The sequence below is a fragment of the Rutilus rutilus genome (assembly GCF_951802725.1).
Source record: "Rutilus rutilus genome assembly, chromosome: 20".
NCBI classification, from domain to species: domain Eukaryota; kingdom Metazoa; phylum Chordata; class Actinopteri; order Cypriniformes; family Leuciscidae; genus Rutilus; species Rutilus rutilus.
Genome location: NC_140225.1, coordinates 7106706 through 7133561, shown reverse-complemented (window position 1 = coordinate 7133561; position 26856 = coordinate 7106706). Strand labels below are relative to the sequence as shown.

Genomic DNA, 26856 nt, shown 5'->3' with positions numbered 1-26856 from the left:
GAACCAATGAGGTTCATTCTCGTGTTACGTAGCACGTTTGAGCTTCCTCAAGAACCAATGAGGTTCATTCTCGTGTTACGCAGCACGTTTGAGCTTCCTCAAGAACCAATGAGGTTCATTCTCGTGTTACGCAGCACGTTTGAGCTTGAGCTTCCGCTTACACGTTTGTTGGTAGTTGTGTGGATTGTCAATGGAGGGACAGAACACTCTCAGATTTCCTAAAAAAGATCTTCATTTGTGTTCCGAAGATGAACGTAAGTCTTACAGGTTTGGAACAACATGAGGGTGAGTAATTCGTTTTTGGGTGAACTATTCCTTTAAGTATTTTTCAATTAAGTGAACATTACCTCTTTAATTACAATTAAAACAATCTGACATTAAAACAATCAATTATTTTTAGAGCATTTGACAGTGCTGTTGTTTATAAATGACAACGCAGAGAAATACAGAGTAATCTCATATACCATTTTTTGAGTTGATGTACAATTTATCTTTAAAGTTATAAAAAACAGTAGAAAACATTTGGTCTACTAAAATTTCTGAAACAGCTCAAGTTCTTTCCTCTCATTCTCTGAAAATGTTATGAGGATATGTGTATTTTAAGATTTTAAGGGTGGTGTCAGTCAGATGCAATTATAGTCAACCAGTACTGATGAATATCAATACCATAAATGTATAAATATTTACAAGTACTATATAATTACAAAGATCATTTTAGCAGCATTCACATTGAAGATAAAAACTAATAGACATGTACCAAGCACACATCTGCTGAATTTCCCTGGAGATTCCTTGACCAGCATGTCTTTAACTGGATCCACCAGCGGGCCGAGGATCAGCACTGGTCTGGGAGACATGCAGTCAATCTTCTGCACTCTCTGATAGGCCAGGCTCACACAGTCTGAGCACACCCCCCAAAAAACAATACAGAATCAACATCAGTCTCATCAAAACGCTCAGTTCAGCTGCATTGCATTATGGGATACTGGAGAGTCTCACCCTCTAAGAATGGAATAGAGTCTGTGCTGATCGCGTCCAAGGCTACCACGTCTTTCCCATCTTTGGAGCTGCTGCGTTTGTGCTTCTGTTTCCTGCGGAAGAAGGATCTGCGCGCGGCTGTGGAGAGGGTCTTACTGGAGCCCGTCTCGTCCTTCAGTTCAGTCATACTGTGTCTGCGGTAGAACTCCTGATCCATCCTGCACCAGAACATAAGTTCAGGTTACACAACTGCCTTTCTGCAATCTTCTGTACGTTTGGATTCAGTTCAGTACACATGGACTCAGTTGCATTACATTGCTTTTAACTAGAGGTTGAATTCAATCAATATAAAGTTTATAAACATCTAGAGAGCTAGTAAGCGTACATGATACATTATAATAACAGTGAATTATATGTATTCAAAATTGCTGATATTAAACACTAGCATAATATCCATGTAGAAAATTTTTATATAAAATGATATAATTATAGCATTAAAAAAATCTAAAATATTTAAAAACAATGTAATCAGCCAAGTGGGAATGGTTAATAATCCTAAAATGGCCAAATAATGGCCAATTGGCATATACATAACATAACACTTTACTTAAAGCCTTTATGTATAATGCATTATAAAAGATTTTTAAAGCTTTAAATATGCCTTGTAATGCACCTTATAATGCATCGTATTGTCTCATGAATAATTGTAACCACCGTTATGTTATGCCTTTGGAAAGTATAATGCATTAAAACCATAAAACATGACAAACGACAAATTTCAGACGTAACAAGGAATCTGCAAATATTATAATGCATTTGAACTTTGATTACAATTATTTATGTACAGATTTAATGCTTTATAACATACATTATGAATACCTCAATGATGCATTATACGTAAAGTGTTATCAAAATAACTTATTTCTATTTGAATATACTTAATGCCATTTCTTCCTGTGATGGTAAAGCTGAATTCGCAGCATCATTACTCCAGTCTACAGTGTCACATGAACAACTTCTGCACAATCTAACTTTTAACTTCTTGATTCAACAAAACAAAAGACTGTGATGCTTTTTGACTTTTTTTAGACATTTAAATTAGACTAACCGTGACTGATTCATCCTTTATAAGACACCATCATTTGATTGAGTCTAAGGATGGGACTCACATATATTTGCTAGGGATCTGCCCTCTTTGAATTTTTTGTGCATTTTCATCAAGTTGCCAGGCCATCCATGTGCCAAAGTTGCCATTTGGTAGTGTGTCATCCACATAGAGGATGTCATCTTTCTTAAAAGAGAGGTCGAGCTCAGTCTCAGCCACTCGGTCATAAAGTGCTCTGCAAGAGAGAGAGGAAATGAATAATTCAACAAGTGACAGCATTATACGTGAGGCAAAGACTGCGGTGCGGCATCTGCAAGAATGAGGTAATACGAGACAAATGAAAAGGGTGCGGGAGACAAAGAATAATAAGGGAAGGAAAGAACGAATGAAAAATTCAGGAAGAGGCCTGGACAGAACCGATCCTTCATTCCTGGGAGTAGCACGAAGCGGCTTTTAGCAGCCACTCATAACTCCTCGTTCCTGCTCATTCATGACACGCGGATTGACAAAGATTATTTACTGCGGGTGACATCATGGGAGCACATGCAGAAAAAGCGCCTGCAACAGCTGCGGGCCACAGAATTTCATTTGCAAAGACAAACACGGCTATTTCTGAACATCCCTCTTCCATTATTCTTTTTCCACGGCGCAGACACAATGCATCACTGTCTCGAACCGTCTAATTACCACGGCTACTATTATAGAACACAAATTATTGAGATTTGGTGATATAATCTTCACTGCCAGATACAATATCTCACCCTCCATCTTAAACATAATTAAAGAGATTAAAAGATTCCCGTTGCTGCAGTTTTTTCACATATCTATATTTAGAGCAGCATGCACAAGGCTCAAACACTGGCATTTGGTTATAGGGAAATGGTAAGTGGCCATATATGGTGATGTGTCAATGACAGGTTGTGTGAGACCTTAGTGTTTCCCATTAATTACCTAGACTCTTGCATCCCACCATAGTCTAATCTGTGCCGCCACAGTTTCACAATGAACCGAATATATTTTAAAACTTATAACATAAAGTGTCTCCAACGCTGTTTTGCACCATTGCTTTGGCAAAGTATCTGTAAAATGAACTAAAATCAAAAGCGCGATATGGCTTTTTGCCCTTTTCAAAACGCGAAAGATTGTGATTTAATTAATTAAATGTATAGTCTGTGTTTCAAAGCGAATTGCGCACTAATCCTATTGATCACGCGATCAGCTCCTGATCCGGTGTTTCTGCGATTCAGAACGGCTCGGTTCACAATGTAGCATACTCCAATGAGCGCAGTAAACTCCCTCTCCGCATGTTTTGTGAGTTTACCGTACATTTGGGAACATAGAGGGCACCAGTTATGCATTATTTTCACATTAGTTTCCAACACTTGGAAGATGATTACAGCATTTCACTAGATTTGTAATGAGACACGTTTGTAAAGCTTTCTGCCAAAATAACAGCTCAGCTGCAGTTTCTGTCAAAATAAAAGCTCAAGGGTTTATCTCTCGCAAGTGTAGAAATTAGGACAAAAGTATTGTAATTTTTGGCTTCTTAAAACACCAGTCTGAATGTAATATAGACACTAATATAGACACTATATCACAGCTAAAAAGAAGGCTGAGTCCCCTTTAAAGGAGTCATAACCTAGTATTACATTGGATACCTACTGCTGTATTATAGTCTTTCAGGCCCTTCTAAAAAAGAAAAGTGGAAAAAAAATAAACACAGACCTACTTTTACCCTTATTTCTGAAGGCATTATTGTCTCGCGAGATCAATGCGATGTTTTGGCTGTAGTGGACGCTATATCATGGCTCTGCACGCCAGTTGAAAGGGTTGTTGGGACAGCGTCATTAAAAATGAATTTCATCCACTGTTCCCTGATAGTTTCGTCCGATTTTGGGAGATAAAACACATTTACATGTTTTTTATGGCAATCAACCACAGAGCAAGTCCGGTGTGCACTCGGTTTCTCCATCTTTCTCGACTGAACTGAATATGAGGGGGAGAGGGGAAGGGGGCTTCCTGCTGCGGTGTCCATATATGGTATATCCTACTACCTCATGACGTCAAGAGGGAGCTGAAATCAAAATCTCGTATTTGAGCGCGCGTGCACGCGCGCTGGTTTATTTACCCTGAGGTAAACAAACGCTTCACTTTTAAATATCGGCTTCCCGGCCAGTGTATAATCGTTAGTCGATCATAACATACATTGATTCTCGTGGAAAAGTGAAAATTGCAGGTTATGACTCCTTTAAACTTCAGTTCAATTAACTGACTATTTTCTTTGTTCAATTTGCACACTGAACATGGGTTGGGGCTCTTATTTTCGAAGTGATATATTGAACTTTTTTTTATTACCTGATATAGAATCCATCTCCAGGAGTGTCTTTCGCCTGTTTGAACTCATCCAGACGATTCTGGACTCTGAAAGTTACTGTTTCCACAGGCTTCAGCATTTCCAGGTACGCCTCCTCCACAGTCTTATTCTTCATATTAACTGAGCCATACTGGATGAACAAAGAACGATAGAAAGGGTGAAATCGCATTTCGTTTAAATATCCGATTTCATGTCAAAAATATAACTGTACACTTTGTCAACTTCTTGAAGTTTTAAAACTTCTCTGGCCACTGTGCCTGAATTATACTGGACAAAATTATTTTAACATTGGTAAAAACAAAACAACAAAAAAACATGCATGCATCAATTTGAAGGTTTCCTGATCGATTTCCATTCCAGAACTAATATAACATGCAGAGAAACAAGATGACTTTGCTTTGTCTTAGTGAAGCAAATAAGTGTGTAATAATGTGGCTGACACAGGTCTGAATATGTCCATGCCAAGAACGGGATATTACCAATTTCACACAATATATGAGAAAGCAAAGAAGTGATCAATAAAAACAATAGTTAGGAATGCATCATACTGGCATCTGAATTAGAGGAAAACAATACAGTCAGTGGATGAGGCTGGAATGCACCCTATAGCAAATAAAATGACATTACACAAACTCACAATATTTTCATTTCATTCTATAACATAAAATACAAAAGTAATACCCCACTCATGCTTTTTACAAGCTTTTATGTATCTTGAAAAAGGTGGTTGCTAAAACGTGGGTAAATGGGACTACAGAGGCTGTCAGGAACATTAAACATCACACCAAAACTCATCTACCCACTAGTCCGCTTTTAAGGCCGTGACAGACCAAACCTCAGCTCGCGTCGTGTGCATTTAGGACAAAACATTGTGCTTGAACACCCAGCAAAGACTACAGCCAATGGCCAACTAGCAAATATGTTTTGTATGTGCGTGAGAGGAATAACTGTCTACATCAGCAGGTGACAGTAGTCTATGTTCGTCAGTAAAAACGAAACTGGGACAGCGGATATACAAATCGTAAAAGTACTTGCTTACCATTTTAAATGTGAATCAGGTTGATCACTTTCTTCATTCCAGATGGCCATGTCGTTATGAAAATATTCACTTATCGAAAACCTCAGGTAAGATGACAAAATTAGAACAGCCTTCTCTTGTGTGCCCTCTGACTTCATTGTTTGCTTGCTTTCATCACTGAACTGAACATCCAATCGGAGTTCTCTCTCTCACCAACTGATGCCGATTCAATATGCTCAATCAGCCAAAAAGCCGCCAACGGGGTCCAACTTGTGCTGACGGTGACGAACACAGCAAAAACTGAGCTGACAGACGCTCAACAACGGCCTGACACTGATGTTGGTCTATCACAGCCTTTACAGCCTTGTTGCGTTTATAATCTCGCTCTTGCAAAATATTCAAACTTTCCAACTTGTAAAATTTAAATAAAGAGTTGTCAGAAGCATAAAAGTTATCATGATAAACATCTTCATAAATCAAACTTGTTGGTCAAAGAGCTTATTTTCCAAAAGCCAATGGATAAATCTTATTGGCTTTTTGTTGAGGGTGAAATATATGATCACTGCAGCACTACATTGAGTAAAGAGTAATGATACATGTTCAGCTTTAGTTAAAAGTCTAACTGCACCAGTGCCAATGCTAAGATGACTCCAGGAACCTATTTGTCTTGACTCTTGATTGTAACAGCAGCCAACAGGGCTGTTGCTAAAAGTGTATTAGTCCATTCGCAAAGCATCTATCACCCCCCAAAATATATTTATTTGTCTTACAAAGAACTGCTGTCTCACCCTTTCTGTTCACAGTAGTCCCCAAAAAGCTTTACACAGACAGAGAAGTTGCTCCATTTACCTCCAGCAGCATGTCCCCAGGCACGAGCCCATCTGCTGCTCTGGCAGGACTGTCCTCCTCCAGCCTCTCCACAAAGATCCCCTGCAGGTTTCCTCCGCACAACTGAACGCCCAGCTCCACCTGAGTCTTCCTCACCGTTACCAAGCGAGGCTCTGGAACCTTCTTGGAACTCTCTGAAGAAATTCTAAATATTCAAGAGAGATACAGAATCAGACTGGTGTTCATGTTGTGTAACCCTGGAGGCTCCAAAAGTGATTTGCTCCCTTTTAAGAAATTTTTTTTTTTCCTTTTTTTTTATTATCAAGGTTGAAAACAGTTGTGCTGCGTAATATTTTTGTGGAAACCATGATAAAAAAAAATCTGGATACTTTGATGAATAGAAAGTTAAAAAGAAAAGCATTTATTTGAAACATTAGAATAATTATAAAATGTCTTTACTGTCACTTTTCATAAATTAAAAGAAAAGTAATCTTACAGACCACAAATATTTGAAGGATACTGTATGTAGGCAGTAGACAGCAAGATCTGTGTATGTATTTGTGCAGTACCTGATGAAGCTGTTGGGGCTGGTGGTGGGCGTCGTCTGTTTGGAGGATGGGGTGAGCGTGCCTTCATCCTGTTCACTCAGGGTGTCTATGGTGGAGTGGTTATCTGGGGTGGCAGCTCCACTGCCCTGCGGGGTGGACTGAGTGCTCACTGGCTCCAAGCGGGAACTATGGAACAACATGGCCAAGAATAAACCAAACCTGCTTTTGCAATGAAATCTGCATTCACCTGAGCAAAAATGAATGGGAAAAGGGCTGTACCTGGAGCGAGAGTGGTTGCCTAGCTGATACATGTGTGGGTTGTACTGGGCCATGATCGTGATGGTGTCACACTGCTGGCCAATGATGAGCCGTGCTTGCTGCTCAGTGGCATTGCGCAGATTTATCCCATTATACTGAGGGAAAGAAACCAAAATGAATGTGAGCTACACAATGCATATTAGTATTTGACATGACATGCAGCTTTACTGATCTCAAAAGAAGAAAAAGGACATTGTTTTTTACTAATATTTTCATCATTTAGCTGAACAGCAAAATAAGTTCAATTAAATAAATAAAAATTCATACAACAAGATAAATAAAATTGCATAGAATAAAATAAGAATAAAGGTAATTACATTTCTTAAAATAAAACTGCAAAATATTGCATAAAATAAAAAGTGCATAACATTGCATAAAATAAAACAGCATACAATAAAATAGCACAAAATAAACCTGGCAAATAAAATAAAAAAAATGAAATAAAATGGCAAGTAAAGTACACATGCATTATATTCCGGGGTGTGATGGTCTTCAATATGACATGTGAAATTCTCTAATTGGGCTGTATTTAAATAAAAATAGTCATGAATTTACATTTGCCATTCATTCATTCATTCATTCAAAAAAAAAAACTTTAATCATTGGCAAACTTTTCAATTTCTTTATTCTTTTCTCTTAAAGCCCATCTGGGTTATGGATGTCAAGTATTGATGTATACTAACCTCTAGTAGCTGGTCTCCATACTCCAGCCCAGCCTGGTGTGCGATGCTGCCCCCGGTCACCTTGGAGACAAAGATTCCACCATTCTCTCCACTCACGATGGAGATGCCGAGAGGCTCCGCCCCTTTGTGCACGATGACATTCCGTGGCTCCTCCAAGTATGGCCTGCCAGAGCGATAAAAGTGCGTGAATTTCAAGATCAAAGATAATCAACAGCTGAGACAGAATCTGGTCTGCAGACAGAGGAGAACCATGCAGGTGGATGTAGAGCAAGAGACATTTACTGAAGGGGCAGTTTGGAGGACTAACCGCCACACAGGCACAAAGACAGGATAGAAAGCGGAGGGAGTGTGCATACAGGACTTCAATAAAAGATCCAGAAGGTTGTACATTGATTCTTCTAACCTAAATATTTAAATATGCCTGTACAAAAGACTGATTTACTGCCCAAAGAAGTAAAAACATGCGTTAATGTTACAGCTCCAAGACCAGACAAAATATCAACGCTTCCCTGACAAGTATGCAACATTTCAAAAGAGATCTCTGTATCCCTGAGTAAAGAAATTACTGAAGCTGTTGTAAGTGATGACAGCCTTCTTGCTATCATCATAGACAGGTTTGATTTGTCAGACATAATAATAATTCCTTACTGCAACTTTAAACCACCTTTAGCGTTAGTGATTGATTGAGAAAATCTGGATCTTTTCGGGACGAGAGCAGCCAAACTGACATGCAAATCATAAATGTCTCTCCAATCCAGAACGGTAAGCACTTAAGAAGACATTTACAAAAAAAAAGAAAAAAAAAAGCTAAATCTGCTGTGTACAGATTTAACATTCATGAGGAATCTCTTGCTGAGCAGGTTAATCAAGAAAGTTAATTAGTAGCAGCAGGGAAAATTACCCAATAACACCAATTAAACTCCACTTCAAGGAAAATGTTGACAGATTCTTAAACTTGATCATCTCCATGTAGTCGTATTAAAGGGATATTTAAAATGAAAATTCTTTCATCATTAACTCACCCTTATGTCATTCGAAACATGATTGACTTTCGTTCATCTTTGAAACACGAAAGAAAAATATTTTTAGGGATGAACCAGCATCGGTATCATGCCCGATTCTGCGCTCGTGTAATCGTAATCGTAAAAGTAATCAATATCAATCCAACGGTTTAATCAAAGTTTCTGATCATTTAAAAAAAAAAATCTAATTATATATATTTTTATTCACATGTATAAAAGACTTAAACCGCTTAATTTATCTGGATTTATTTTTATGAACCTTCTGAAGTGTTCAAGTTTTGGATGCGTGCACTTTCAATAGAGGTGTAAAAATCTCAGGTTTCATTAAAAAATTAATTTGTGTTTCAAAGATTAATGAAAGTTTTATCGGTTTGGCGAGTAAATGACAGAATTATCATTTATGAGGAACTAACCATTTAAAATGACTAAATAGGGACTCGGAAACCTACACATTTTCTAAATCAGCCTTTGGGTTGCTTGAGCAACAAGTAGACTAATTGGTCAGAGTCATGTGAAGTGTCATTCCAACTCATTTTACTTCTGTAATTTGGCATTTCCATGTGGTAAATCGAATTATCGTAGCAGCACTAACACAAAGCCTGGGTTGTATACCAACACAACACAGAGAAGCAAGGATTTCTACAGCCAACCACTTGGAACGAACAAGTACGTTTGTCAGGCATTCCCTGTGCGTAACTGGCAGGGAACAAACCTCAAGCTTCTGAGAGATGAGAACCTAGGCCTAGCAGCCAGAGGGATTCTCAGAAAGGATCTGTTACGGTACAGAGATCTGAAAGATTCAGAGGAGCAAAGAAGAGAGGAGACAAACAGATTGTGAAAGAGAGAGAGACACACACACAAGGGACTCTGGAGGAAGACAAATATTTAGAAAAGAATTATAATAAATGCATAAGAACAACTGGAATGAGTGACCTAGTTAACAAATCTCTGCTAAAAGTCGATCAGAATTTTATACGATGGTGCAGATTAAAATAAGTTATCATGCAGTGAGCGACGGTGATATGAACGGCTGATCCTTCAACATACATTATTCTATATTGATGCACAGACCAATTATTCGAGTCAGATAAAGGGATTCTGAGCTTGGCGGGCTGCTGTACGTGGATAAGAGCGAGCTGTTGCTTGGCAACCTGATGAAGGGTTTGGGGGGGGTGGGTGCGCAGCAGGAAGGGACTGAGACAGCAGGAGCGTACCTGTCTTTTCTCCGCTCTCCCGTGGGTACAGGGCTGACGGAGATCCTGGGCAGGGTGGTGATGGAGCTCTGAGACTGGCTGGAGGCGAACGAGGATGTCTCGAGATTGAGAGGAGACAGGGGTGGGGTGATGAGACTGGGACTGCTGCATTCTGAATGAGACAGGGACCCTGATGAGCAACATGGATGAACAACAGTCAGCATGTTTTCTAGAGAGACAACAGCTTGTTTTTACAGCTTTTTGACACCTTTGGACAACAATCAATATAAATCTTTATATTTATGAATTTGCCATAATATATCTTTATGTTACGTATTAGATTCAAAATGCTGATTGCAGTTAAAACAGAACATAAATTAAGTTAATGTACCAATATAACAATACACAGTAATAAACAGAAATTACTCACAGACACTAGTTTCAAAACGTTTTGGTGTCATTTTTTTAAATAAATACAGTAATGTATAATGTTATAATAAATGCTATTCCTTTTGATCTTTCTATTCATCAAAAATTCATCAAAGATTCCCAAAAAAACATTACACAGCGCAACCGTTTCTTCAGCACATTAGAATGACACAAAAATTGTGACACATATATTGCATTTTAAAATAAATTTAAATAGAAAACAGTTCTTTGAAATTTGTATATTTCACAATATTGCTGTGTTTTCTGTGTATTTGATCAAATAAATGCAGCCTTAATGTGAGCATAAATGTTTGTTCCTTTTTCAACAAAAAAAACCTGACCCTACTGTGGTGGCAAACAAAATTCTATCACTGAATAAGAGACAAACATCTCCCATTGTCTTTGATGAGGTTTATTTTCTTGCAAGAAAAGGCCAGCAGTCGTACAGTCACACAGAGTCGCTGCAGAGTGTGACAGTGAGGGGAGGGCATCCTTCCTCCTTTATAGTCTTGACTCCCAGAATGTTATCTTTCTAGGCCAATGATGGTATTTTCAACCATATGTGGAACATTCTTAGACTTGTTCATCATATTGTATCCTTGACAGGAGGCCCTCCTGTCACCTACCAACACTCTTTACCATTCCAATACAATTCCGTATTAGAATAAGGCTGTTTTTGCTTTTACTGTCATATGATGGTCACACACATCTTAAAGATAAAATTTCTTCCACACTACGAAGTCATGTAACAAGAAAATATTGTGAAATTATTTGAATGGTTCGCTCTTTAAAGCTTAATGGCCAAATAAAATAAAATAAAAATCACAAAAATATTGTGTAGTCTGAACCCGGCATTAAACTGTGTACGAGTCCTCATTAAAGAAAGAAAATTTTATATATACACTATGTTAAGTGTAGACTCTTTGCCTCGGGTTATTTATTCAGGCTTCCAATATTTCAGTGTACACAAATGTCAGGCTTGTTTGTGCAAAGTCTTCTCTACTTGACATGTTTTACTTAATTGAGCTTAGTCTGACATTTTAATTACCTTTCCTGTACCATATTGCTGCTAGTGGTGGTTATTTACAGTTTTACCAACTGCAGTGCGGAAGAAAAACACTGGATTAAAAAGCTAAATTCATTTATTTAAGAAATATTTCTGAAATAATTAAAATGATATTTCACCGCTGGAAAGATGAATGTGCATTTAAATTGGGTCATTTATGTAGTAGAAATGTGAAATTATTTTAGAAGTTGGTGCCTTCTAGACTGAGAAAAACCAGAAAATGTATTTTTGGCTTATGTGGATGAAAGACAACAACTCCCAGAATGCACTTGCTTCGCTGCCCTAAGAGGCCACTCCCAAGCCACGCCTACCGGTTACAGAGGGCAGTATCGGAAGAAATGATACAAGGCTACAAGTTGACTCGAAACTGAAAAGACGGCGTTTTATCGTGAGATCCCACCCCGTATGGGCGGGTTGAACACATGCGGAACTAGCTCCTACTACTGGCTGTAGTCTCTAGCCTCTGAACAAAAAAGCCTCCGATGACGCAAAATGACGATTTTTGCGTCATCTGAAGTTTTTTTCCAGACACACAATACAGAAATCTCTCGTCTCAGGGGGACATGAGGGAGGGAAGCACGCTCATTCGAAAATACTACCGGGTTTCTACTGATTCAAAGCTTAATGCTAATCGGTGAAGTATCCCTTTAATTTACAGCTGACAATTTACCAAACTACATGAAACATGTATCGCTGCATAAAGCCTAAAGTTTATCCTGTGCAGTATGTAGAAAGGAGTACACTAGTACTGCAGTCAGAACGTAAGATGAATTGAAAGATGCTGGATTCATGGGAGGAGGCTCACCTCTGTCTGAGCCCAGTATGGAGCGAGGATAGCGCGGAGTGGAGGGAATCTTTATCCTTTCAGTGCGATACTGCAAGTTGTTTGATGAACCTTCGGGAAACAAAAGGGAGAAGATGAGGAGACCAAACTAAACACACACTACTTCAAATCAATGGTTTAGTGTGTGAGAGGAATAGATGACATATATTATTAAAGACACAGACTGACCGAGTCTAGCGCTGGATGGCAGGGAGTTGGTGCCGTGTGAGGCCCGGCTGCTACGGGACGACTCAGAGTAGTCTGCGGTGCGTTTCTGGCTCAGGTCCAGACTTAGATGTCCTTGATGCTGAGGACTAAGATGGAGAGAAGAAAACTGAGCAGGCCAGATCAGCAAACACCGGTTTTAGGGAAAGGAAACAATTATTCTCCTGAGAAATAAAATAATTGTCCTGTTTTTGACCTACATTTGTTCTTAGTATGACAATGAAAAGTTTGCATTTTCATGCATTTAGGATGCACTTGTCCTGTATTGAGATGGTCACTGTGATTTTGTCAAACAAGCAACAAACCCATAACCCTGGTTGTAAGCTTAAACTTGACATTAACAGTAAACCAATACTTCAAATCTGATTGGTTGACTGGAATGTTGTTCCAGGATCAACAAGGGTGTTGATCCAGTAACATTTTCCACTTGGTGAAATCACGTTCACTCTGTGACTCTGACCGAGATATCATATTTCATTGAGGTAGTCTTCAGTAGAAGTACAGTATATATGTGTATGTGTGTGTCTCAGTGGGAACTGTGGTACCTGGGGTGTGTGTGCTGCTGATTGATCTGGCTGGTGACGGAAGGGCAGTTGTTAGTTTGTACTCTGTGACTGCGCACCATGTAAACAGGGTTCTTCATTACGGCTGTTACCGCAGGGCAGGGGGCCAGTCCTCGATGTGCTGAGTCTGAAGTATAAACACAACCAAATAACCAATGTTTTATGTTAAAATAATTGTGGCTACTGCTCTCCTCACACAGTTGAGTCAAGAGTGAAATGTGTTTACCCTTCAGAAAATGTTGAGCGTCCACCACCGGTCAAGCACTGACTTATATTTGAGCAATATTATGTTCTATTCATTTTCTATCTAGGTAGCAATTTTTTACACTCTATTACCAAAATTTGGGACATGTAGAGCTTTATTTGCTTTAAATTATATAATAATTATTAAAAATAAATTTAACTAAGGTAATAGGAATTCGTTTTTTCAAACCTAGCCTAAATTATGCTGTATAGAATAGCTAATTTTGGAACAAATGTTGGTTTGTACTTCACAAATTTATATTTCTCTTAAATTAAAGAAAAAATATTGTTGGATTATTTTCACTTTCAATAACTTGTGTATCAAGATTGAAAGCAGTGTTGACTATATTAAGGCGTTTGACGCGCTAAACCATAACATACTTTTACCTAAATTATCATATTTACATTTTTCAGTTAATGCAATTAAATGGATTGAGTCTTATTTTACAACAAGGAAACTGAAACATACATTTCCCAAAGAGACTGTTCCTCAGGTGTTCCTCAGGGGTCTACCCTGGGGCCCCTACTTTTTAGTTTGTACTTGAATGATCTAACACATGCCAGTCCAGATGTACATACTCAAATGTAGGCAGATGACACTTTGATTTATATGCATGCCAAAATGAAAGAACAGGTGGCACGTAAATTATCTTTTGCAATGTCAAAACATTTCTGATTGGCTTACTCAGTGCTGCTTAATAGTAAACGTTCAGAAAACCGCATGCATTTTAAAATTAAAAGGAAGGAAAAGGTCCAACCAGATATCGTAGTTAATGGCGAAAAATGACAAATTGTACCATATTTTAAATATCTTGAGTTATTTTAGACTCTCACCTGACATTCGAAAAGCACAAGTTTTATCTTAGAAATAACAAATTTATATATAATCAACTTTCAATAGAAGCTGCTGAAGTGTTTTTGCATTCTACTTGTATTCTTTTTTCTTATTGCATTACATCGTGGTCACAAGCTGGAAAATCCACTCTCAGACCTTTACACAGTAAGTTTATATAAATGTGCTTTAAAAATATTTGACAATAAACAAAATAGATATAATCACTATTATATAACCAAAAAGTAAAATATTCTACTTTTAATAATTGTGTTATATTTCACATTTGTTGTTTAATTGTTAATAACCTTGTACCACCATCCTTGAAAGAATGTGTCTCTTTGTGTGCTGAGCTCACAAGACAAACATGAGCTTCTTCAAGAGGTGATTGCAAAGAGCACTTTAGAGCTTCTGACTTTGGTTGTTCAGCTTTTTCTCTAAGAGCTGTTAATAACCGGAACAAGATACCAACTAACATCAGTTTTATTCTAGCACATTTGAAGTTACACTTGAAAATATGATTATTGATGAGTCTTTGTTTTAGCTAAGTCATGCGATTCACTTTTTCCTTCCCAGGGACTGCAGATGAAATTTAGCTCTGTAGCTAATTCTGGGGCAGTTATTGACTGTTCATTGTCCCTATTAAGTGTGTGTGTGTGTGTGTGTGTGTGTGTGTGTATTTATATTTTTTTTATAATTTTTTATTTATTTATTTATTGTTTTAAACAGTACAGCTAAACCAATTTGTGTAAAACTTTACTTGTCTTCCTGTCATGCATCTTCAGTGTCCAAATTTAAGGAATCTTAAATTTTTTTTAATATGAAGTATATGTGTTAACAAAGATGGGACAGCCCCTTTATTTTACTTACAGATACTTTTTATCATAGGTTATGTTGGATAATAGATAAATCTAAAATATGTATAGGTTTTAGACAATATGTACAATATGTAAAGTTCCCATAAGAAAAAACATGGAATTATGCCATTAACTAAATGCGGCACCAAGTGTAGCCATTACACATTACACATTAATGTAATATGCCTCACTTTGGCTTTGGCTTTTGCTTGTGTTCAGACTTGAGTTCCACCTTTAAGTAAAGGCAGCTGCTCTTGGAGACAGATGAGCAAACGGCAGGGAAGCTCAGAAGGCAGCCACTCTGGCCAAAGCTTGAACATTCAAATCAAGTAAAAATAGACCTCATTATCACACAAACCCCATGTGAACTGTATAGTCACATGACATAGGCATCAAGCAGCACCCACAGTGGTTTGTCCTGTTTCTACAAAAATCTACAGTCATACAGTAATATATATCATATTTTAAAATATATATTTTAGTTAGTGGAAAATACTAGATTATATTACTATAATTAGCAAATTCATATTATGAATGTTTTACGTCTTTACATGAAAAAAAAAAATGTAATGTTAATGCATTAAATGAGACCTAATTGACACGTTGCAGGGCTCAAAAATAAGGATGGCCTTATGCTGTGACAAAAGATCAGAAAAAAGATAAATGCATAAAATTGTTGAGACCTGCATTTTCATACTAAGCGACGACATGAACACTCAGAGAAGAAATAGGCTTTGTTCAACAAGCCCGTTCATACATATTCAGCATGATTATCATAAATGAGCAATTCAATTACTCAGTACTGACTTCACCATAAAATTAAGTAAAACATTAATTTTGTAGGACGCCTTGATCAGAATAAAGATGAACTGCGCTCCACAGAGCAACTGTAGAAAATGTTGTTAAAGAGATACATTGAAATGCACCATGGGCGGCTTGGGTTGTGATTAGGGCAGGTGTAACTCACTGGGAGGCAGGGTTCCATTATAGGCTGTTGGCACGAAACCCACACTGTGTCTATGAGGTCGGTTAGGAGAGGAACGCAGTATTTCCCTCTGCTCCAGAGAGTCACCATCATTTGAATAACTCTGCCAAACACACCCACACACACACACACACACACACACACACACACACACACACACAGTATTAGATAATGCAGTATACAGTTCTATAGAAAGTTATAAATGTTTCTACATATTATAGAATATCCTAATAAATGGCTGGTTGGCTAATAAAATATACTCAACATTTTTCATTCTTTACATCATATTCAAAATATTGACGTGTTTGCTACTATAATCACTATATGGATATTTTTCTTACAAAAACCCCTCGCTTCACTTCAGAAGGCATTTATTAACCCACTGGAGTCGTATGGATTACTTCTGGATGGATGTGCTTTTTAGAGCTTCAAAAACGTGTGCACTATTCAATGCCATTACAAAGCTTAAAAGAGCCAGGATATTATATAATATAACTGTGATTGTGTTTGGCTGAAAGAAGAAAGTCATATACACCTAGGATGGCTTGAGGGCGAGTAAATTATGGGATTGTTTTAGTTTTTGGGTGAAATATTCCTTTAATATTACTTCTACATTTCTGACTCAATAAATATCATGTATTAAAATACATATTTTAGTTAGTGGAAAATACTAGATTATATTACTATAATTAGCCAATTATAAAACATTCATATTAATAAAAGAACGCTAAGCTAGTCTTCTGCACATCATCATCATCGTGTGTCAGCACTTCTAATGTTCTCTTCCCCTCTCTCTTTCTTCCTGGTGCAGTGGGAGATCAATCTCAGGCTGCGAGGCTAATTAAAACTGGGACGGCTGGCTGTGTCAAGCCCAGCGGATCTATAAATTCACCTGGAAGCTCTGGAGAGCAATGGTCTGAGGAGTCATCCTGCGCCTGAGGGCCGGGGCCGATTTGGGCCTTGGACGCTTCACTTCTGGTTCCTCGGGCCGCATCCGACCAATGTCCTCCTCGCAGGACTTCCTGGAGCTCAAGATCTTGCCCTCGCGCCCCACCTCGGTGAAGTACAGGTTACCGTTGCGGTCCTCCTGCTTGGGTTCGGAGATAGAGATTGTGGTGATGGTGGACTCTGAGGTGGAGCTTCCCTGATGTTTGTGCTTGAACTTGAAGGAGTCGCTTCGTGTGGGTGGGGTTGGAGGTGTTGGGGCGGAGTCTGCTTTCAAAGGTTGAGGCGAATGGTAGTCCGTCTTCGAGGGTGTATCTTGCCTTTTGAAGGCATCGGCTTCAAAGATGGACTTCCTTTGCTTGGGTGACCTGTAGATGGATAGTTGCGCCGGGCTGTCAGTTGACATGGAAACACCCACCATCATTTTAGGCCAAGTGCCGCCACTGTGTTTCTTCTCTAGGGTGGTTTCCAGGGTAACGCATTCGGGGCCGACTGACTCGGAGCGGGTATAGCAGACCTCCTGAAAGGCACTGCCGCTGTAGCGGGCCAGTCCCAGCTCTGAAGCGGGTCGGAGTGTGTTAGGGTGCAAGGTGGCGATTGGGAAGACCTTCCTTTCGGAATAACCACTCTCCTCTGCGTCTGTCCTGGTCTTTCTTCTCTCGCCGCCCGCGTCCCCACTATAAATGTCCGTCTGAGTGGAACTGTTGTGTTTGAGGTTTCTGCTGTTTCGTGAATGAACATCTGACAGGTGGATTCTGCCGTTAGATTTTTCGACCTCCCTCAGGCTCTCAAAGATGTTCTGCCCCGATGTGCTCCGAGGAAAGAACTGTTAATGGACAGGTTCAGCATGACTGTCATAGTTAAAACACCACAACATCAATAATACAAACATTCAGATGTACAGTACATAACCTACAGTTACTGTGGCTTATTTCATAAAAGGCCGGTTTTAGAGGCTACACGAGTATTTCTGGATTCAAGAAAATGGATTGGTTTAGTGATGTTCATTGCTATGGTAACTTGCACTACATACCTAACCTGATCCGGAACAAGTTTTCATTCAGAATAAGAGATTGCAAACCAAAACTGGACCAATCGGATGCAAGCAAGATGACAAATGACATAGATGATGAAATAGTCACTCCCAATTCACTCTCAACTTTTAAAATTGCCAAACTTACATTTTCATTTAAACTCTTTGTGAACCTATGTGAATTATTAATTAAATCAATTTAGTCGATTCACTTGTATTAATATAGTCTGATCTTTTCTGCTCCCTTCTCAAACTTTAGTCCTGCCTTGTAGGAAATGCATTTAAACTCATGATATTTTTAACGGTCTCTTAATCTTCAGCAGAGAAGTGAATTGTGCCGACTCTCTAGGACGAAGTGAATCAAATTGACGCTCTTCATGTGTCATGTGATTGGCTGTCACACTTTAAGGTGTACATGCTCTAGATTTGTTAGGTTTTCTCAACTCTAAACCAACTCTGAAACTCAGAGTTTGTTCAGCTAGCTTTGTGTAACAGGCCACAGGTCTGTTAGATTTATTTCATCCAATAACAAATTTACTCATTGCTAAGCTCCAACCCAATTCATGTTCTTCATGTTTATTTGGGAATGAGAGGATTTGGGAATCCACAGAATTTGTTTAAAGTTATAAAATGCTGTGTTTATGCTTTCAGGGAACCTTGTGTAACTATGTTTGAGAAATTATATGTCAATACAAAAAATAATATATTTTTAGATTTTTTTTTTGGTAAAATTCAGTTCAAAACTATTTAAATGCTATCTTAACGGTTAGTATTGGTCAGTAACTTGGCATTACGCAGGGGCTTAGCAAAGGCTCAACTGATTACTGAAAGCAGTAATGAGAACAACTACAAACTAGCCTAATTTCCAAACCTGACTTCCTCAGTAACGCTTCAAAGTTGGTATTCTAACTTAGATACAGCTGTCTCAAATACGACTTGGAATAAATGTCACGGCAGCATCTTGGCATTTGGTAATGAGAGCGGCGCACACGCTCAGACAGCAGTGAGAGAACAATCACCTTCATGAGGGAGAGAGCGAGCGAGTCCCTGCCGCCCCTCAGCAGAGCCTCACATTCACTCAGAGATTTGTTATCCAGAGCGATCCCATTTATCTAGGGAAGAAGAAATTTAGGTCAGCGCTTCACCAAAGAAAAGTGCCAGCAGACTTTTCAATCCTTCTATTTTCAAACTCAGAAATGACTTCGGAAACTTAAGAACAGAGACAATTGATGCCTGGTGAATGAAAGGATGGTGAACTTTTAAGATCTCCAGTTCAGATAAATCCTTCCATCTCTTTAAACGTAAAGGGATTGTTCACTCAGAAATAAAAATTCTGTCATTGTTTACTAACCATCAAGTCCTTCCAAACCTAAACCGACTGACTTTCTACTGTTAGACAAAAACAGAGGAATGTTGAATATTTGTACTAGCCATTTAAATGATACTGTAAGGGGACTCAGAATGGAAAAAAGAACCCTAGTATCACAAAAAGTGGTCCATACTACTTGTGCACTATATTTCAAAGTACCGAACTTGTTATTCATCAAAAATAGCTCTCAAATCAAATATGGTGCTATTAGACATCAGGTTTGATGTCGGCAACACAAAAGAACCAATCACGTCCAATTTCAAAAGGCATTTATGTGATTTTGTAGTACATACAAATAATGTAGTCCATTTGAGCACTAAACATAGGTGTTATTAGTGGACTTATTTTTTTGTCTATCAGTGTTATTGTTAAACTATTAAAATATATTTTGTTAATTGAAATAAAGATTAAATAAAATATAAATACAGAAAATTTTAACAAAGAAACCTTTTTTACAACCTTTTAGAAATATTTTTAAAACAAAACCTAATAAATGTCAAAAGCACATAAAATTAATAAAATCCAATTGTAAATTGGAAACATAAAAATAAAAAGCTAATTGAGAATATGAATAAAAACTAACACTGAAAAAAAAAACTTCCTCAAATTAAGCTATCGTATGACTATGGCAAACTTTTATGATACCTCTGTTGGTGTTTTTGTGTCATTTTGAAGTTCACTTTTACTTTAATTATATGGAAAAAGGCAGCCAGTACATTCATCAAAGTTTCTCTTTTTGTGCTTATGTTTCCTAAATGGCAAACCATGCAGGTTTACAACAATATGATTGCGAGTAAACCATGACACAGTTTTCGTTTTTGAGTGAACTATTCCTTTCATGATAAGATCCAGCAAATGTAGTAGCACTATTGATTGAGCCGTCTGACATGGCCGATACTGGAGCCAAAAGGTTACAGATATCAACTACCTATTATCTAGCATGCGAGTTAAAGTAACACCTGATCTGTTCTCAGGATTAACATCTGTGTTACTTATCACCAGAGTGGCAGCTATCGCTTAGCACATCACCTGTCTTATATTCAGTCACCTCCATTTAGGGAGTGGAGTGGATTTGATTGGCAGTTCGTCAAATGAGCCCCCATGCATTTAAGATAAGTAACTGGATTAAAAATGTGCTTCAGTTAGGAGATTGTGATGAGAGCTAAGGTCAGACTTTTATAAGAGCAAAACGTATCCTTGACATCAGCGATCTTTCCTTCAATTTGAGAAAGGATCGCATGACTGCTTGATGACTTACGGCAATGAGGCGGTCTCCGATGGTAAGAGATCCCTCTCTGGCAGCTGGGCTGCCCGGTGCGATAGCAGCCACATATACGCCACCCTCAAGAGTGATACCAGCGTCTGGGAGGGTGCAGACCAAAATTAAAGGTCATTAATAAGAAAATAAAGGAAATTAGCCATAGAAACGGTCAAATGAGTTGGGGAAGATGAGGGAAGTTACAGAAGTAAGTGATACCTTTGTGTCCGATGAGATTAATGTGGACAGGAGTAACCAGTCTTCCTCCCAAAGATTTTCTCCTGCGAACGACCATATTGATTAGCCCGCCTCCGTTAAGTACGGCTTTGATGACCTGCTTCCTGTCTTTGTGAGTCAGGTCCACATCATTTATCTTCAGCAGCCAATCATTCACCCTATTGAGAGAGAGGCACAGCCGGTCAGGACAAAACTATAAGCAGGGAAATGACTGTAGAATCATTCCAGAGGGCATTATCTGAAAAACACTCAATATCTGAATTCACCTCAATCTTCCATCCGCGATACTTCCTTTGTCCACCCTGGTCACAAATATCCCACAATCCCCTGGTAAATATGGATCATTCACCCCCTCTGCAATATCAAACCCCATTGCCTTCAAATCCATGTCGTCCTGTTGGGAGGATATTGATGGAGAGACAGATGAGACCTCTCCACATGGAGAAAAAAATTAACTAAAATGAAGGTAAAGTGATGTGAATGAGCATCCTGAAACAACAATAAAAAAAATAAAAAATAAAAACAGAAACAAAACAATTATAGGTTATACCTTTCTGACAAATACATTTCCTTTGCAGTCATTTGTATTTGCTGGGTTAGTATTTTTAATGAATCATTCACACAAATTTGTGAAACTCCGGACCAAAAAAAAAAAAAAAAGGCTTTTCTAGGAATCAGCAGTTTAAATTGTTTCAGAAAATTCTTATCTTAGAATAGAAATGAATGTTATTTAGGTATCAATGTTTTGAAACAACACCAATGTCTGTAGTGACATCCTAAACTGTAAAGTGACTATATGATTTAAACAAGGTTTGACAGATTTATGAGACATCATACGGAGGTAAGACGAAAAGATTAAAGACAGTCAGTTTCCTTCAGTTCCCTACCACCCAAAAACTCTGTGAGTCGTGTGAATGGCCTATTTCAATCATCAAAAAGGCTAAGAGTTTGCAAGTATGAACCAGTTCGACATATCAATGACAAAGAATGCTTCTCTCAAAAATATAGCACTTGTAGTTTTGTTCTAAATGAGAGTAATATATAGCTAAAAACACTTTAAAACTAAAACTACAAAAATGTGTATTCCCAACAGAAATTTTGGCTGCGCTTTATATTACAATAGATGCACTTATAATGTACTGCCAAATAAATCACTAGTATCACACAGTAACATAAATCACACAGTAATATAACCTAACTCCATGGGTTAAGGTTAGGTTCAGTGTTCGCACCTAGTTATTACCCAGTTATTGTAATTACTGGTAATTAATTGGCAAGTACATAATATGTACATGCAGAACAGGCCTGTAAAATAAGGTCCTACTGAAATTGTCTTGCTTTTTCCAGGCCTGGATATGTTCCCTAACTATAATCTACCTTTAAGATCACCATATTTTCCTTCATCCCTTTTAGCTGTAGTGCTTTGGATTTCTGCATTCTTACCCGATCCTTCTCAAACTCCACCACCTCAGTCTCCCACTCTAATGAGTCTGTGTCTATGGCTGAATCATGGGAGCTGTGAGCCATTAGATGGCAAAAACGCGCCTCCTTTTCCAACTGGCTCTCCATCTTCTCCCTTTGTTGGTAGAGAGCACAAAACAAGACAGACTATTTTCTCTCTCATCTCTCCAAACAGTCATCTAATTCATCTCACGCCCACAAAAACCAACACAAAATAGAATGTCAAATGTCAACAGTCTTTGCGAAGACCATCACTTTGTTTAAAAAGCTGCTGATGCAAGACTGGGAAAGCCTCTGTCCTACGGGCCAGTTGGATAATACGGCTTGGCATCAGGGCATCTTTTGGCACAGTTTGTGCAATCTAGAAACACCTGTGCTAAATGGAGATGTTATAAAAGCAGCATCAAGGTCACACCTCAAAACTGGGTAGAACAAAACAGGATCAAGTAGTTGGGGAATACTATGATTCATAGACTCAGAGGGAGGAAAGCCTGGAGGGCATCGGTGACGTAAGAAAAGAAAAGTCTAGTGCAAGAGGGTGGGGGTGCTCTGGAGTTTTAACGGCGATGGAATAACCACTAGGGGGCGTTTGAAGCAGGAATTTGATATGACGCATACTGCGTCCCAATTCGCATACTATCCGTCCTAAATAGTATTCGAAATTGGGAAATGTCCCAAATCGTAGTATGCTGAAATGAGTATTCCCGGATGGTCTACTTTTTTTCGGTCAGAATCTGACGTGCAGATCCGTGCACACTCTAATGGCTAATATTGCCCACAACCCATTGCGCGTTGGACGAGGATTCGATTAATACAACAAACACGAATAAAGTGTTAAAAAACTACAAACTTGACGGATGTGCGAGTCCGAAGGTTAAGTAGAGAGGTTTAGATAAAGGGGTTTGAGTGATTAATCAGTATCTAACCTGACAAAAAGATATTTATTTAATGTTAACCACATTATATTTCATCTGCAAAAGCATTGTGAACTTTTGTAAAGATACATTTGGTCATTAACTTTTAAATGCATCATTATGCAAACTGCAAACACACGAGGAGAGTCTCCGCATGAAAAACCCACGACCGGCAGATCAACGTGCTACTATTTCTCAGGAAATTAAATTGAATGTGGAGGATTTTAACTGTGACAAGATGATAGACAGGGCAGTTTAAACGGTGACAGGATGCGTGTAACTAAGCGACAGAGCTGTCCGTTAAAGACGCAGTTATGGCGAAGTAGTATGTCCCAAAGCTTGCATACACACTCAAAAGTATGTACTTTTTCTTCACAAAAACAGTACATACTTTCAGGGTATAGTATAAGTAGGTGAACTGGGACGCAGCGTGAGCCTTGTAGCCAATTAACAGACCCTAAATGAATTCCACCAGGACCATGAATCATTTGCCATAAATTAATATGAATGGCCATTATAAGTGTGACACGATCTGCTGCTTGTCAGTTCACATGCACAGAAAAAAAAGTCATCATTATTTTACCTATCAATTATTTATTTATTTAATGTTATTTTGCATTATGATGTTATTTATTTATGTTATTTATTACTTTATGCATTCACATTTACAAGAGGTTGGGTGTAAATGTAATCAAATGCCTCACATTATCGGTATATTATCTGTCAAAAACTGACTGAGAGATTGGCAGAAAAGTGTTTACTTGAGCTCTTTAAGTTCCCTTGCCGCATCGTTCCGCTGTTTCCTCATGTCGTCAAGATTACGCAGGGCATCAGCCAGATCGCTGACGGCACGGTCTCTCTCTCTGCGCAGGTTATCACACAACGTCCTGCCAAAACACAGCAAACAAGCTTTCAAGCATCAGCACCAACAGTTGCTTATTTTAGATAAACTCAATGTCAAACGCTACCGTATGCTCTCTCTCTCAGCAACAATCTTGTCTCTTTCCTGAAAGGCCCAATCTCTACGACACTTGGCCACCTCTGCCTCCTGCACGGCCTCCTTCAGCTCCTGAGACATGGCCTCACACTGCTTCCTCAACACATCAATCTCCTTATTGGCACGCTCCATGTCCAGCGTAGCAGAGTCTTGTTTCTGTAGCAAAAACATCCATGATGAATATGACTGCAAGATAATTTCATCCCCCAAATTAAGACATCTGTAAAGTCATATTAGTGAAATGAGTTATATAAGCTTCACCAAGGAGGTGAGAATAGCAACTTTGTGCCTTACAGCTCTTCTAGAGAAGCTAGAGAGACCTCTAGTGGACTTTAGCAGCACTGCTGCTTCAGATTCAAGCTGACTGAATAAATCAGCTTTGGGGGTTTTCTACTGGAATAATCCAATGGCTCACAGCTTATGAGATTTTTATAAGCTTTGTGGTTTGAAGTGTTTGTTTGTGTGTGAATGCTGGTGTGAAAAATCAAGACAGGCAGGAACAAAGGTGAGGATGTCCCTTAGACATTTCTGCTCGTAGAACAGCAAATACCACAGTGACAGCGGTTAAATATCTCAAATTAAAACCTGAATCATAATGGTAAAATACAATATAAAATATCACACTTGTTTTTGAGTCATGGTGCAGCAGAAACACAAGTTACTCTGAATCTAATACATAATCTGTTCAAATGTGTTGTTTAAATAGTTAAGGGTGATGATACTACCGTTCAAGAGTTTGTGGTTAGTAACATATTAATGCTTTTGAAAGAAGTCTCTCATGCTCACTGAGTCTGCCTTTATTCAATCAAAAATACAGTAAAACGGTAAATTGTCAAATATTACTACAATAATATTTCAAATAACGGTTTTCTATTATAATATATTTTAAAATGTAATTTATTCTTGTGATGCCAAAGCAGAATTTTAAGCATCATTACTCCAGTCTTCAGTCACATGATCCTTCAGAAATCATTGTAATATTCTAATTTTGGTCTTTAAGAAACATTTATTATAATTATTAATGCTGAAAACAGTTGTGCTGCTTAATATTTTTTTTGTGGAAACCGTGATACCAAACTTTTGAATGGTAGTGTACCATATTTATAGATTTCAACCATATAATTTTTTCATAGAAGTAAACAGTCAAACATAGAAACACTTCATTACAAATGTTGAATCTGAAGATTAGAGAGAGAGAGAGGAGAGAGAGAGGGTTCCTAAGGCCCTGCATGTGTGTGTGTGTGTGTGTGAATATGAGAGTTGAGATTAAAATTCACGAACATCCCCTCAATGTAAGTCTATTGGGGTTTTTTGCCCGCTTTTCCGTCCGCTGTGTTGAACATCGTAGGTCCGATTGCTTATAAAAGTCAGAGCACACCTCTCCTCTATAAGCAGGTCGATTTGACACCTCATTCATGGGTGTATAACAAACGATGCGGGACGAGATACGGAAGCACCACTAAAAATAAATTACTTCACTATAAACATTTCCATGATTCATTTTGCTTCCATTTATCATAGTCTTTTTAGGCCTGGAAAATTCCCTACATCTTCCAGGTTTTCCATAGAAGACTGGATGTAGCTTCAGAATATGAAATAAAAATTTGTAATAAATGTCATTAATTTGACCATATGTTGTAAGCACCTGTCTGGCCTGATAGTATTCCCGTAGTAACTGGTCTCTCTGGATGATGGCTTCTGTTCTCTCTTTCCTGGCCACATCTCTTTCCTCCCGCACGGTCTCGATGTCTTTACAGGCCTGACTCAGCTCTTTCTGGGCCTCCGCTTTGTCCTTCACCTCATGGCAGTATTTTTCCAGCAGCTCGTTTCTCTCACAGATGGCACGGTCTCGATCCACCAGCGATGAATTTAGCTCCTACAAAAAGACACCAACGTCAGCGACAGTTATACACTATTGATTTAAAGTGCTTTTTCAAAACGACATGTTATATTCACTGGCCGCCTAGCACAAACTTGGCAACAGAAAGGTGATTTACAAAACAGAGAGCATATTATAACAAGGCCCAGTCCAACTTAATATTGAATACTGTATACAGGGATACAGTGACTGCTGACCGTAAAGATTGTGTATGCATTTTGGGATATTGCATTAAAAAAAAAAAAAACACTGAATGGAAAAGCCAAGATGAGCATAAATTCAAAATGTTGTTTTTTGGGGTTTTTTTCAATAAGAGGACAAGCATAAACTATGATAGAAACATTTAGCAAATAAATCCCTCAATGCACATCTAATAATTAATGTGACTTTGCCTCAACAGTGGACGTGATTGGATAACTGGACTAACCAGCAGACCAATTTCATTGCACGGCTTCTCAAATGCTGGTTTGATCATTTTGAAATGCCTGAGCCAAAGTCTGTCATCAGAATGATTTGGGATAATGACCTCCCAGAAGCGTCTCACACGATTGCATTCCCAAACATCAGGCATCCGACGCAAGATAACATGACAGTGTTTATTGCATTTCATCTGCACGCTCTGAGAAGCAAGTCATTTATAATGTAGGAAAAAAGAGCCACAGTGGTTTACTCC

At 38.4% G+C, this 26856-nt stretch overlaps 1 protein-coding gene across 4 annotated transcripts in view; it reads right to left on the bottom strand.

Annotated features, from left to right (window-relative positions):
- dlg5a (discs, large homolog 5a) overlaps positions 1 to 26856 on the bottom strand; it is a 71630-nt gene that overhangs the window by 5954 nt on the left and 38820 nt on the right. For 3 of the 4 annotated variants that reach the window (XR_014625644.1, XM_084392081.1, XM_084392079.1), the window contains exons 8-29: positions 25950 to 26180; positions 24276 to 24460; positions 24069 to 24194; positions 22376 to 22508; positions 21199 to 21326; positions 20915 to 21090; positions 20696 to 20799; positions 19088 to 19180; positions 16983 to 17861; positions 16073 to 16193; positions 13156 to 13300; positions 12575 to 12699; positions 12368 to 12457; positions 10089 to 10257; positions 7853 to 8015; positions 7131 to 7264; positions 6873 to 7037; positions 6325 to 6508; positions 4439 to 4587; positions 2148 to 2318; positions 1000 to 1196; positions 758 to 901 (exon numbers count right to left, since the gene is read on the bottom strand). Coding sequence is in view for 3 of the 4 variants with exons in the window: in XM_084392081.1 (XP_084248207.1) it covers positions 758 to 901; positions 1000 to 1196; positions 2148 to 2318; positions 4439 to 4587; positions 6325 to 6508; positions 6873 to 7037; positions 7131 to 7264; positions 7853 to 8015; positions 10089 to 10257; positions 12368 to 12457; positions 12575 to 12699; positions 13156 to 13300; positions 16073 to 16193; positions 16983 to 17861; positions 19088 to 19180; positions 20696 to 20799; positions 20915 to 21090; positions 21199 to 21326; positions 22376 to 22508; positions 24069 to 24194; positions 24276 to 24460; positions 25950 to 26180 (4012 nt within the window). In the remaining variant the exon portion in view is untranslated. The remainder of the gene's footprint in view (positions 1 to 757; positions 902 to 999; positions 1197 to 2147; positions 2319 to 4438; positions 4588 to 6324; positions 6509 to 6872; positions 7038 to 7130; positions 7265 to 7852; positions 8016 to 10088; positions 10258 to 12367; positions 12458 to 12574; positions 12700 to 13155; positions 13301 to 16072; positions 16194 to 16982; positions 17862 to 19087; positions 19181 to 20695; positions 20800 to 20914; positions 21091 to 21198; positions 21327 to 22375; positions 22509 to 24068; positions 24195 to 24275; positions 24461 to 25949; positions 26181 to 26856) is intronic. The other variant, XM_084392080.1, reaches the window with a different exon arrangement.